Here is a 13,915-nt window from a genome sequence, read left to right as displayed (position 1 = left end):
AAGACAAAGATAACCAACACTGTTGATTGATGTGAAAAGAATATCCCCATGGTGTAGACAGCTACATGCTGTGGAGACATTCTTCTTAAAAAGGGTCAGGAAAGCTCTACTGCTCTAAGCAATAACACAGTGGTTCATAATACTGGTCCAGTCAAAGTCCAGATCTAAAACAAAGTCATTTTAGTGACCTATGAATGATTTTCAGACACTTTCCATTCAATCACTGATCTTGTGCTGTTTAGCAAACATGAGTGGGAAAACCTTTTTGTTAGATATGCAATGCTTACAGAAACCTATTGTAAAAGACCTGTTAACTAAAAATGCAATGCATTGATTCGAGTGAATACAAATATTTTCTTTTAGCTCCACAGTCGTCCACTTTGGGGTAGTCTATCATCTGAGATAATGTATTAATAAAACACCTACAGAATTTAGTGTGAAACACAATGAAATGCTGAAAAAGTCAAATAGGGTATGAGAAGTTTCAGAAGCCACTGTTTGTTGTTTTGACTAAATGTAATTTATAACATCTACTGTAGAACAATAGAAAAAATGCCCCCCCAAAAAAACATCACTTAAAATGCTTTAACAGAGAATTTTATTTTATTATTAATCTTAATGCAGCAAATACATTCAATTCAAAGAATTTAGTTCATATTTGGTGTCAGAATTTTTTCCTGAAGATCATTTCCAAAGTCCTGATTTGCAAAAAAGAAAAATATCATGTGGGCAGAAAAGCCATAATTGATTTTACTTAAAATTAATTCATACACACAAAAATGTGCCAATATTTGCCAAGTCATTATAATGAGAGTTTGAGTAACTGAATGAGAAGTATATTTATTGTAGCATCTTTGCAAAAATGAAAAGCAAAACATTTTACCCATTTAAAATGGAGTGTTTCTAACTAGATAAAAAATAGCAAACAAAATGACATTTCCAAAAAACAGAAAAAGATTCAGAAAAAGGCAAAACTTTGGCATCATTTTATTAGATAGCACCTTACGAATCTCCATGTCGCCCCGGTTGACGTTAAATATTACAGTTCACACCAGTAAAGATCTTATGTAAACATTTTCCAGTTTTTGGAAATGGACGGTCTAGTTCCAGTTGATTTCTGAGCTTGCCTGATCCACTTCTGAAAGTACTTGAGCTCTAAAGCTCTTGCATCTCGGACCGAAGGTGGATCGAGTTTGTTGCTGTAGCGGAGGTCCAAATGGTGAGCGCCATCAGGAATCAGAATGGAAACCAGAGACTGTGTTATGTTGGATGTCACTCCACCAGCTGACCATGGATCAAGTCCTCCGTTACTAAAACATCAACATGAGAGACAAACACTTAGAAATGTATGCAAATTCCAACCTGTTGCAACATTGATAATTGGGTATATTAACAGAATGTGAAAGACTGCATTCCTGGTTTAGAAGATAAAGCATGCTAAAATTCTGGAATTTGCTCTCAACCAACCCTGAATACAAATAACTGGCTTTTTTTTATAAGACAGGTGTCCTAGGGAAGCAACTAGTTTAAAAAAGATTTACCATATGTGAGAACAAGTCTAATTTCCATTCAGAGGGATAAAGGAAGCCTGTTAATGTTCTCGTTTTGTCTGTTTTTAACCAATTAAGGTAATTTTTAAAACTCATTGACCCTGGATCACTTATTTCTGGAAATAAATAAGATTAATGGTATGGTACTGGCTAACACAGCCAGTCTTCGTGCTCAATCAAGGTTTAAATAGCCTTGATTTTATTATTCATTTATTATTTAGATTGGACTTCTGATTTTCAGTTCCATTTTAGTTTGAAGTATTATCACGTTTATTATGTTTAGTTTTTATTTTTTGAAAATGCCTATAGTTTTAGTCTAGTTTATCTAATACCATTTACATTGTGTGGAAATAAATAAATAAATATAAAATAATAATTAATAATAATAATAATAATAATAGTAGAAAATATCCCAGATAAGGACAGACCAGCAACACAAAAAGGATCTGACATACTTGCCATCTGCTGACGTTATGGGGTATGGAAAAAAATATATATATTTTTAAAGTGAAAACAGCAACTAGAGACTAGTCCTCATATTCACATTGTGATAAAGACACAAACTAAAACTAAGCACATTCTCTCTTATAATTTAGTTTTAATTAATTTTGTATACTTTTGTTTGGTTAGTTCTCTTTGTTCTGTAAGGCCCACTTCTTATTTTTATTTCAGTAAACAAAAGTGTCTTTAAATTCTACTTTTTGTTACTTGGTTAGTTGACAATAATAATGTTGCACTCAATTTCATTTTTATTCTGAAATCCAATATTTTTCGTGATGGTCTTTTATACTAATTAATGCAACCCCCATCAGAGTTCATTCTGAATGATTCGGGGCATTAAAGTGACGCGCTCACACAGAATGAAAATGTAGATGTCACAAAATAGTGTACCCTTTATTAAAGTAATCAAGGATGTGACTGCTACTAAAAGTGTTCAATAAAGCCTTGCTGGAAATAAAATCAAGAAAAAAAAATGCTGATGATTCTGTGTTATTATTAATCTCTTGAGCAGCATGAGCTCACAGTTTAATGGCCCCATCATCATCATCATACAAGAGTGAGAAAAAACAATCCATCTTTCAACAACAGAGTTTAGCATAGCAGTCAAATAAAATGTCATGTATCTATTGTCATGTATTTGCTTCATATAGCTAAAATTTTCATCAATATTTGATATTTTCTATTAGAGTATTAATCTGATGGACTCAGAAACTGCATCTTTGCTTTAGAACTGTGGTAGGATGTCACACATCATCTCTCTCAAAAAAAGCAGAAGGATCTTACCTTCATCCTGTTATAAATAAAATAAAATAAAATAAAAAAACGAACAAATAAAGTCCTGAAATTAAGATTTCACAGAAATAATGTCTAAAGAATAAAGGAAAAAATCAATTCATGATTTGCCTTCAAATTTCCATTTTATAATAGTTTACACCGATTGCTGAGATTTTGCAAACACTGATGAGGGATTAACTGAAACACTAAGAGAATATAAGGAAAAGTGCTGTGACCTACAATGGATATAAAACAGAGGGCCTTCCATGTCTAGACTATTGGTCTTCTATTGTGATGGGAGATCTTCTCAAAGTTTAAGGTTTGTGATATAGGAGCTATTTAAATGATCTACTGGCCTCTACAGGAAAACCTTAAATGGGTATTAATTAGGTCTATTAGCAGGATAATGCTCCTTAAAATATGAAAAAATAACCACAAAAATTATTTTTGTCTAGTATACCCCAGTTGTGAGGTACGTTCCTAGCCTCACCTATGGTCATGAAATCTGGATCATGACCGAAAGAACGAGATCCCGGATACAAGCGGCTGAAATGAGCTTTCTCCGCAGGGTGGCTGGGCTCTCCCTTAGAGATAGGGTGAGGAGCTCAGTCATTCGGGAGAGGCTCAGTGTAGAGCCGGTTTTCCTCCATATCGAGAGGAGTCAGTTGAGGTGGCTCGGACATCTTCTTCGGATGCCCCCTGGATGCCTCCCTCGGGAGGTGTTCCAGGCACGTCCCACCGGCAGGAGGCCCAGGGGACGACCCAGGACACGCTGGAGAGACTATGTGTCTCGGCTGGCCTGGGAGCGCCTAGGGCTTCCCCCAACAGAGCTGGAGGAGGTGTCTGCGGAGAGGGAAGTCTGGGAGTCTCTGCTTAGTCTGCTGCCCCCGCGACCCGGTTCCGGATAAAGCGGGAGACAACGAGTACGAGTACCCCACTTGTTAGTTTTCTCTATTGGATAATCATATTAGTATCTCAATGGCAGTGACCATAGCTGCATTTATTTCAACCTCTAATTTAATTTGCACCCATTACAACCACAAGTGTTAATGAAAAGGAGAATCATTAATCAGGACAGCTCTGACCGATTTCCTGCTGTTTGGTTCTAACATTGATGAAGAGGATGTGTCTACATTTGTTAAAACCTTTGACAATCATTGTAAATCTATTTCAAAAGCGTTGGCGTTTTAGGTAAAACATCATAAAATTTTTTAAACATTTATCTTGGATGATTGAAACTATGAAGAAAAATGGCATCACAAAAAACATAGGAAATATTTTTGCAAAGTTGAACGCCTGGGAAAGGTATAGAAACTTATGGAAAAAAGTTTAATTTTCCCAGATGACATGTTAAAAAAAAGCCACACTGTTTATTTTGCAAACCTCATTGCTTCTAAAGAAAGACACCCTGAAGCCCTGTTTGGTACCGATAAGATGACGGTGGCGCCTGATGTCCCTCAGGTTCGAGTCAATACTAAATCCGACTGCAGTTGTTTCTACATTATTTTTAAAGATGCTCATTTAGGTTTAGCAATTGTCCTTCAACATTTCTTTTACATATAATATAGTACAAAACCTGTCATTTTTAACTTGGTCTGGTTTTAATTCTGTTACTTTCCAGGATATTAGTTGCTTTGTTGTATGAAAACAAAAGCAAGCTCTCTTGATGTCCTCCGATTTATCAATGTGTTTGATTGAAGTGAGCCCTGTTTACGTAAAGATTCTTCATCTTTTGTGTTGAATGTGCATAGTAAATGTATATACTGTAGTAAATGTGTATAGTAAATGTGCATAGCCCTTATTGATTTTTAACAAGCAATTGTTAACATGATTTTAAAGAGATCTCACATTGCTCACTCATTACACAGCAGTTATTACCCAATATCTAATATCAAGCTTTTTTCAAGAGGGTTTAATGCATAAACATACTTATTTTCTAAAGAGCAACAATATATTGGACAACTTACAGTCTGGGTTTCATGACATTAACTCAATGGAAACTGCTTTGCTTAAAATATGTGGGGACTACGCAATTGCAGCTGACTCAAGAGAGTATTCAGTTTTAGGCCTTTTGGACTTGAGGTAGTTCATCATGTCATCTTGATTAACAGGCTCACATATTTCAGATTGCCTGATATTGTTTAACAGTAGTTTATATTTTACATTTCAAAAGAGATTTTTCAGGGTTTTCATAAAACAAGTGTTCTCAGACTCTTCAGACCCAGATGTACATCCATACCTGTTCTTGTTCCAATCCTATTTTTACTTTACATTGCAACATTAGCAACATAAGGCTGGATCATTCGCTGTTTTAATTATGTTTTGTGTGATTTATATGCCGATGACACAGTTATATCGTTCCTTTGAAACCCTAGATTGTTTGAATACCAACAAAATTAAAGCATCTTAATGATTAAAACTAATAAAGATTCCTGAATTCTAAGTTCAGAAAGCACATCAACTACCTAGGATCTGTTTTTCATTAAAATCTCAGAGATCTTGATGGAAATTTCTTGATTACCGTTCAAATCAATTAGCTCAAAAAATGTTTTATCAATAAATAATTATCGGTATTAGGAAGCTCAAATCTACCGTCTTTTGTTGTGAATCAGAAATGGTTTTTTGCTTTTAGTCTGTCTTTGTTGGATTATTTTAATGGTTCCTTTACCTGTTTTAACAAATTTGCTGTGAATTGCATTTAGATTGTGCAGAATATTATAGCAAGACTTTTCACAGGGATAAGCAGAAGAGCTCACATTCCAGCCTTAGCTTCATTCGACTGGAGTTAATTTGAAGTGTCATAATAAACATTTTGAAACTTTTAGAGCCCTGCATGATTAGACCCCCAATAAATAGGTCTTCAGCCCAAGATTTCTGAGTTCTAAGATTATTTATAACTTATTTCTCATGTGTTCTGTGAAGAACTTGGTACGTTTTTTTCCCCCATAAAACCTAAATGAATAAAATTCTACTTACTTACTTAAAAGTATAAAAAAGAAAAGGAAAGGCAAAAAACAGAGGCTAAGCAAGGAAAAAGTTCTTATTTAAGTCATCAATAACCCCCTAAAAAAAACCACTGGCATTGCCTGTATTTCAGCATGTTTTCATACCTGAAGATAATGTTGCTATGGGAACCAATCTTTTTTCCCCCATACACCGTGCCAGCCCAATCGGCGCGAGGCCTGACACCGAAGACGGAGTTACACTCATCAGAGAAGGCCTGGAAGTTCCACTCCTCTGGTTCAAACATGTCCTGGACTCCATCTGTGCACATTGGCATCACCATCTCTGTGCAAGCCTGAGGTGAAGGGATTAAACACACATTTACTCTGAGAGGTAAACCTGCAGACTAATATCTCTGTAAATCCCTAAGCTGTGTACCTGGAAGAACCAGCCGAGGGCACCGAGGCTGCCGGTTGCCGTCTGAGATGTATTCAGGCAAGGAGAGTTTCCAGTGTAGTTGTAGTAGACCTTTGCTGCTTGGGCAACACCTTGTAACAGCTGGTAGTCTGATACGGTGGAATTGAAATTGAGATACTTGCACACCACCTTCAAAAAACAGCAGATTTCAAAAGTCAATTTGCTCCCCTCACAAATCTGTATCTATATTATGTGTGTTTATATTTTAAATTAGTTAAATGTATATTATTTAATTATTTTATTGACAAAAATCCCGTTTTCAAGCAAAACAAAAACAACTTTTTCTCCTAAGAACTCAAAAGATGGAGGAGCTACTATTATATAGTTTCTAAGGAGCAGCGATACCAATGTGGTATGTGTGCAAATATCTTTAAAGTGTCAGGTATGAAACCGCCCAGACTCCAAAGGTAGAAAAGGCAAAGGGGTGAAATGGCCCCCGCTGTTTAAAAGCAGAAGAAAAACAACTGAGATTGGTCCAAAACAAAGTTAGGTCATCTTTTAGAAGCTCTGTGTGAGTAAAAAAAAGATTCAGGCATCCGACTGTTAGATTTAAGTTCTTTACGAGTCTAAAGAATGCTTTTCTTGAGGGCCATAAATTGTTTTTCTATGCATAAAGGTGGCGCCTGATTTGCATATGAAACTGCCTGGAATGAACTTGAATTTATTACTTAGGGAAAAAAAAGACAAGTTAAATAACTCAAAAATGTCACAGGGTTTAGGTCTCATTCCTGTTTTCTTTGACTAGCTGATTTCTCTGCGTTATTAACATGAGTGATAAATATTTGCGTTTCGGCTCCTGTTTGATTTCGCTGCGTGTTGTTATGGTTGCAGCGGCAGAATTGGCCAGCGCTGTTGTTCTGCACCTTTTGTGAGGCAGAAAAACTGGGCTCTCTTTATTTTTAGAGGTTGGAGGGGATCGGCATCAGAGTGGAGTTTGTTACTAAGGCTTTTGTTTTGGGCAGGGGAGGAGTTGGTGGTCGATGGCTGAGGAGGGCCACAGACATGTCCAACTAAAGATTTATACTGTGGAGAGAAAAAAAACCCACAGCTCCAAAGCACCTTCTCCGTACTTTTCAGATAGGATTAGTTTTATACATTCATCTCTGCCAACAGATTTCCCTCCTCTAAGCCTTCAATACCCCGTTCTCACACACACTCAGATAATCACATTAGCTTTGTCATTAAAAAAGCTCCTCTTTGCACCCACTGCCTAAACCGCTTAAACCACCCATAGGGGTTGCATACATTAAGATAAAGAAGCCAAAAAAATAAAAGTGACCATTTAGTGCTCATTTCACATGATGTAACATGATGCTCATGGTTCTTTTCAATGGCTCAAAAATAAATAACAGAAATGTATCAGAGTAGAGGAAGACAGATTCCGGTGGGGAACCCTGGGATGCAAACTAAAGGACTATAAAGACAGACAGCATTTACTATACACCTATGAAAGTGCACTGCCCCCAAATAAAGTTGCAAAAACATTCATTGCCTTTTTTTTCTATTTATCCCATTACCTCCATGCATTCATTTTGATTATATGTGATAGAACTAGGGCTGAAACAATTATTCGGATTAATTGTGATTGATCACTTATTGTAATAATCCATCAACTAATTTAGTAAACGCCTAAACTAAAATAGACTAAAATAGACGGACTAAAATATGCCTTTAGGTCACTGATCAACCAACCCTTGAGCAGCAATAATACAAAAATTTAAAAGAAAAAAAAAAACAAATATAAAACTTTAGCATTTAAGATAAAATAGCTTTTTCGTCTGTCAATATGCTCTATTCAGAAGTCCTCAAGCTGAAATATTTTAGTTACACCTGGTTTAATTTAGTAAAAAGTCTTTGAAAAAACCGTTTGCTATTTGATTATTAACAACCGACAGATTAATCGATTTGCAAAATAATTAGTTAGTTGCAGCCCTAGATAGAACCACACAAAGAAAAGCATGAATACAAATTTGAGAAGTACTGTATAGCAGGCCCCTTTACATTCAATTTCCTCAATAAAAAACCCTATTAGTAAGTCATTAGTAAGACACATATGAGACCAAAATCAACTTTTTGGCCTACAGGAAAAATGCTTTGAGAGAAAGGGGACTTAAACTGCACCGTAAAGACACCATTCCACCATGGCAGTGGTCATACTTCAGGAAGGACAGGGGAGGTTCTCAGGGTTATGAAAAGATAGATGGCGCCAAATACTGGGCAATCATTTAGTAAAAACCTGGTGACCCCAAAAGGCTTGAAACTGGGGTAGAGATTTGTCTTTAAGGGGAATGACTTGGAATATACACCTCGATCTACAGGAGAAGGGCTCCGGTCAGAGTAGAATTATGAGTTAGAATTTCAGTGTGAAGGTTTACACATCAATTTAATTATGAATTTTTAAAAAAAGTGATGTCCAACGATGCCATTTGCCCAATCTGACTTACCTTGTTCAAAAACAAATTAGCGAAAACTTTGATCAATCTACAAAAGCTCAAAGCTGAAAGAGAAGCATCCCAAATACTCAAAGCTGTAATTGCATTAAAGAAGCATAACGACTTTCTATTTAAAGTTTGATTGTGACTTGACTTTTCTAATAGATCTTAACAGGCTCTATTTCTCTTTCACATGAAGCACATCTAGGAAAAAGATATAAGAAAGAAATTTAAAAAGAAATAAATTACACAACTAAACCCGAGCTAGGCTATAAAACAACGTATTTCCCAGTAAATGGATCCAAAAGTCTTTACCTGGATTGGCCAGGCAGGCAGGGGCTGAAGGAAATTGGCTTCGTACGGATAGTCCACCATGGCCAGATTCACCCAGGTCTCTTGAAGCCAGCTTTTAAAGCTAACAGCATCGTTGTTGTTTTTTAGAGGAGTGCATAAACTGAACTCTTCTGACAGCCATTGAAGACCAGATGCTTGATGGTAGGTGGAAAAAAATAAAAAGTAATTTAGTCAAAATTTAACAAAAACATTATGAAGCAGAATGCCTGAAATGCTTTTCACTATGATTTTTTTGTATAATAAAAACAGGAGAAGTGAGCATAATATAAAAACCACATCTTTCCTTAGCTATCAGAGCTTAGATGTTTGAGCTTCTTGTCAAATTAGGCTGTTCAGGAGAAAGCAAACACTCATTTACTTCAACGTATTTACAAAGGAGCTGAGTCTCATATTTGTGTGCATGGTGCGTTTTTGGAAATACATAAGCTACCTTGAGCAAGGACTTCCGTTTTTTTTTTTTTTTGTGCTTTTTTTTTTTTTTTTTTTGTGCAACAAGGCTCATTTTAAATCTAATACCTTTTCATTATTTTTCTAATTCTTTCTAAGATTTTCCTTTTTGTTCCTATTAATTCAAATGGATCTCATAAAATAACTGGAATGAAATTACATAAACTACCTTTCTATGCAGTACATAATCCATTCTCAAAGCAGCTAGCATATAACCTGAATAATTTCTATTTAATCTTTATACTTCCTTTAGAAATTACATGCTCTTCTAAATAGGTAACATGAAGGTTCACATCATTAAAAGTGCAAATAATTATTGGAGCTTTAAAACATTCAAAATGATTAGCTACACCTTATAATATTCTTCCCTAAGAAAGGTCTCGTCTTAAAAAAGTACCACTTTTTATTGATAAACAATCCAAGTTATGTTATGTGAGATAAGACCAAATGTTTTTTTCTAATCTAAAGCAGTTGCAAATGATTTACCTGCAGACAGACAAGCACTTCATTACAGTGCAACTCACCTGAAGAGGAGAGATTATTTATAGCCTTCCATGATCTTCTGATGTTTGCATCACAGTTATCGCCACTTTTGGCAAAGTCCTGCGTTACTACTTTATAGAAATCTCCACATGGCACCATGTCAGGAAACTGCCATATTGGTGCAGACGCTGCCAAAGCCCTGAAAGCCAAGAACAAAAAGAACCAATTCTATTTTTTCTCTGGAAAACCTCTAATCCATTACCATCAGTACTATACAGAGAAGATTTCTGAACTACTGTCCAGACAAGTCAACTAGTTTCAAGTGTCTGTCTTCACTCCATCAAATAAAAAAAATACAGAAACCATGCAATGTGTGCATGAAAAGCTTACCCAATAACAACATTAGGATATTTCATCCTGAACCAGGCGGAGAGCATCCCTCCATAGGAACCTCCGATGGCGATGACAGGGCTGTTTCGTGCACCGGGTATAGTACTTTTTAGGTTCTCAATCAGCACAGCAAAATCTGCAAGGGCCTGCTCTGATGTCAGGTAATTCAGGTGTTTGCTGTCCTGCAGGTTTTCAATTTAAAAATGGATATGTTATTAACATGCATAATCTTTAATATAATTAAATTGATAATGTAGTTTATTGCGTGTAGACTAGCCTGTTTGTATCTTAACTCACACTATAAGAAGCTTGTCCAAATGGCAAGGACTCTCCATAGTAGCGATGTTCAGCAAAAACAAGCATGGCGCCCAACTGTTCAGCAACTTCCCACATAAAGCCCTGAAAAAAAAATATATATATATATTTTTACAACAACAACAAGAAAACAGGTAAATGTTTTATATAAAACTAGATCATATGGGTGGACACGTGGATACTTACAGTGTTGTTGCAGAACCAGGTGATATCGCCTTCATTTCCGGTGTAAAATAAGATAGGTCCATCTGGCTGGTGCCAGTGTTTGTCAGCCACAAGGTATCTCTGCTTAAAGGTGCCATCTTGGAGGAATCCAAAGTGATCAATCTGTGAGCAGAAAAAAAAAAAAAAGTTCAGCAACAAATAATGCATATAGATTGATGTACATCAATAGTTATGGTTATTTCTGACAGATAATTGTGCAATGCATTCATTAGTTTGGGATTTAAAATTTACCTGTACACTAAAGATTACAGCCCTAGACTTTAAACTTTTCACTAGGAGGAAAAAAATAAAAAAAGTGAAAGTAATTTTGAAGAAACACCATCAAAGTCTGTATTTTTTCTGAGATATTTTAAAGGATTTTAGCATAAATTTTAAGAAATCTATAAAAACAAGGATTACATGTTAAAATATGTTTTAAAGACTTTTTAAAAAGCACTTTTAACGTAAAAATTGAAGATTTTTCTTGACTGTAAAAACACTTAACGAGCAGCTTAATATAAATCAGAATGCCACAATCTTTACAGGCTTATTTTTCTGCCTAAAAAAGTTTTAATGACATATGCCAATATTAAGATTGAATTTATTGATACTAAGACTTTTCAACTTGTAAAAAGTTCTTAATCCGTTTGCCCTCTTAGGGTCTTATTTCTGCCTTTTTGTCTCAGCCACTCTGCATTCACACCATATCATGGTACACTAATAATGTTAAAGTATCCTGCGCTACATCAGTGATTTAGCTACTAAATTCTTCAGCTTTCTGGTTCTAGGCCAAATCAATTTTCATTAGTAGTTAGATATGGCTCCATCATTTCTCATTTTCATTGATTTTCTTTCCCCCACTTTATATTGCAGACTTGGGGGGGCATCATTACCTTTCCAAATACATATTATATTTGCAATAAACAAGGTAGTTCTGTGTCTTTAAACCTGTTACACATGTTTCACAATGTTGGTAAACATTTACCGTATCCTTCCAAGAATTATGGAAAGGAATTTACCTAAAAAAAATATGTTGAAAAAAATAATCAGGTAAAATCAAACATGAAAAATGATAAAAAAGTGAGCAAAAGAGACTCAATGAGTCAAATCATGATTAGAAACTTTCTTCTTTTTCTGGTATAAAAATGGTTTCTGTATTTAAAAGCATGAACTGATCATGATTTTTTATTTCTCTGCAACAGTGCTGGGAATTAAGATGGGATCATGAGGGGCAGCTTAATAGTCAATTTAAATGCAACTACAGAAACAGGCTCTATGTTCAGTACTAGCCTCTTTCTTATTCTGATCATTGGTACACTGTTCATTGCCCTGATCATTGATACCATAATAACCTGCACAGTTCCACTCATTATTACCATGGCAGACACACAAACTATTAAAAAAAGATATTGAGAAAAGCTATTTAATAATATATCTTGATAAAGAACAGCTGTACAGGGTGTCATTTATTAACATTTGTGCAATTGAAGCAAACCTCTAGGAGCCTATTTAGAATAAGTTAATGATGCCTTGCTAAAGTACTAATATCTCTTGAACTTTTTAACATTCATTCACATCACTGACATAAGTAAATATGTGCGATGAACAACAGAAAGTAGTCTATGTATCTGAGGTGGGAGGAAAACATTACATTTTTTTTACAAATAAAAATGTGAAAGACTAAGCAGTGCTTTGTAGAACAGGCATGTCTCTGCAATTAAAGCTGTAGATTAAGGCAGGTTGGGTCTAAACCAGCATATATAACTGACGGCCAGTACTGTTTAGTAAACTAGGGTGAGGTATGCTACAATGCTGCATCTTCTCAGTCAGATTTCATCCTGGACTCTGGCTGTATCATGCCAATACATGATTCTGCTTTGATTTGTGCATATCAAAATTGTGAAAAAACATAAATATTTTGCATATAAGTTAAGAAAACATAAAAAGTCTAACCTTTGGCTATCTGATTATTAATTGATTAATTGATAAAATGATCGACAGGTTAGTTGATTATGAAAATAATTTAGTTAGTTGCAGCCCTACCTCAATCTGATAAATGCCCCTCCTCTCCCCACCAAAAACAAAAAATGTCAAATTTAAACTAAGGATGAAATAAAAAGAACATAGTATGAATTGGCCACACTTCTAAAATGTAAGCTGCTCTTAGGTCACACCCTGACTTTGGACTTTAGGGTAATTAGCACCAATTTGTATAGAGAAATTCTGGAACCATTTAAAGAAGATGCCACATTAGTTCCAGCTTCGTCGAGCTCTGAAATATCCTTTTTCACAAACCCTCAGGGATTCCTGGACATTTTCTTTCCCTTTCAACCATATTTCCCCGTGTTCTTTCCTTAACAAAGGCAGCTTCGGGGAGAAAACGACCCCATGAGGTTTCTCTAAGGTCCAGCCTCTGAAACAGCTCTCAGCACTAAATACAAAATGTTTCTGTTTTGTTTTTTTCCCCCCCCTATCGTCGCTCTGTCCCCTCCTTGGAAGAAACAAAGGAGGCAGGGTTTTTATGAGCCAGTGACAGCAAAAAGATTCTGTGGGCCTCAGTGGGTTCATTCAAGCCTCAATTCCTGCACTTGGCAGTGTTTTTTAAGGGTGAGCGGACAATGAGACAGTTTAAAGGAAATGTTCTGCAGTTTGGCAGCAGAGATAACTGGTACGGGCCAAACATGCTGTAACGTGTGTGAACAAAGAACTTCAGCTACTTTATCATGAATGTCTTCCATTGTATATCCTTGGTTATTCCAATGTTTTAAAGGGTAGCTATCCAGCTTAGGTGGAATTTAACCATAAAATTACTCTGAAGCAAAATCTTCATCTTTTTTATTGCACGGAGAAAAATATTCTAATAAAATGTGGATTTTAAAAAGATGGGAGAGAACCCTTTCTTTATGGGGTTTAGTGCTTCAGCAAAACCAGGCTAACTCATCCACTCAGTATGCATGACACACTGCCTGTAAATCTGCTTTCATAACACATAAAGAACTGAAGCTCTACTGCCACCATGTGGCCAAAGCTTCTATTTCATTTGCA

The 13,915-nt window shown here is 35.7% G+C and overlaps 1 protein-coding gene across 1 annotated transcript in view; it reads right to left on the bottom strand.

Annotated features, from left to right (window-relative positions):
- Window positions 1-681: 681 nt before the first annotated feature.
- prcp (prolylcarboxypeptidase) overlaps window positions 682-13,915 on the bottom strand; it is a 19,068-nt gene continuing 5,834 nt past the window's right edge. Inside the window, exons 2-9 of the mRNA XM_015391380.1 lie at window positions 10,853-10,993; window positions 10,649-10,750; window positions 10,352-10,533; window positions 10,003-10,160; window positions 8,993-9,165; window positions 6,207-6,374; window positions 5,936-6,123; window positions 682-1,310 (exon numbers count right to left, since the gene is read on the bottom strand). Of these exons, the coding sequence (XP_015246866.1) occupies window positions 1,064-1,310; window positions 5,936-6,123; window positions 6,207-6,374; window positions 8,993-9,165; window positions 10,003-10,160; window positions 10,352-10,533; window positions 10,649-10,750; window positions 10,853-10,993 (1,359 nt within the window). The 3' untranslated portion in view covers window positions 682-1,063. The remainder of the gene's footprint in view (window positions 1,311-5,935; window positions 6,124-6,206; window positions 6,375-8,992; window positions 9,166-10,002; window positions 10,161-10,351; window positions 10,534-10,648; window positions 10,751-10,852; window positions 10,994-13,915) is intronic.

The sequence above is a fragment of the Cyprinodon variegatus genome, unplaced genomic scaffold (genome assembly GCF_000732505.1).
Source record: "Cyprinodon variegatus isolate N-32 unplaced genomic scaffold, C_variegatus-1.0 Scaffold539, whole genome shotgun sequence".
In the NCBI taxonomy this organism is placed as follows: domain Eukaryota; kingdom Metazoa; phylum Chordata; class Actinopteri; order Cyprinodontiformes; family Cyprinodontidae; genus Cyprinodon; species Cyprinodon variegatus.
This window is presented reverse-complemented; position numbering and strand designations above follow the sequence as displayed.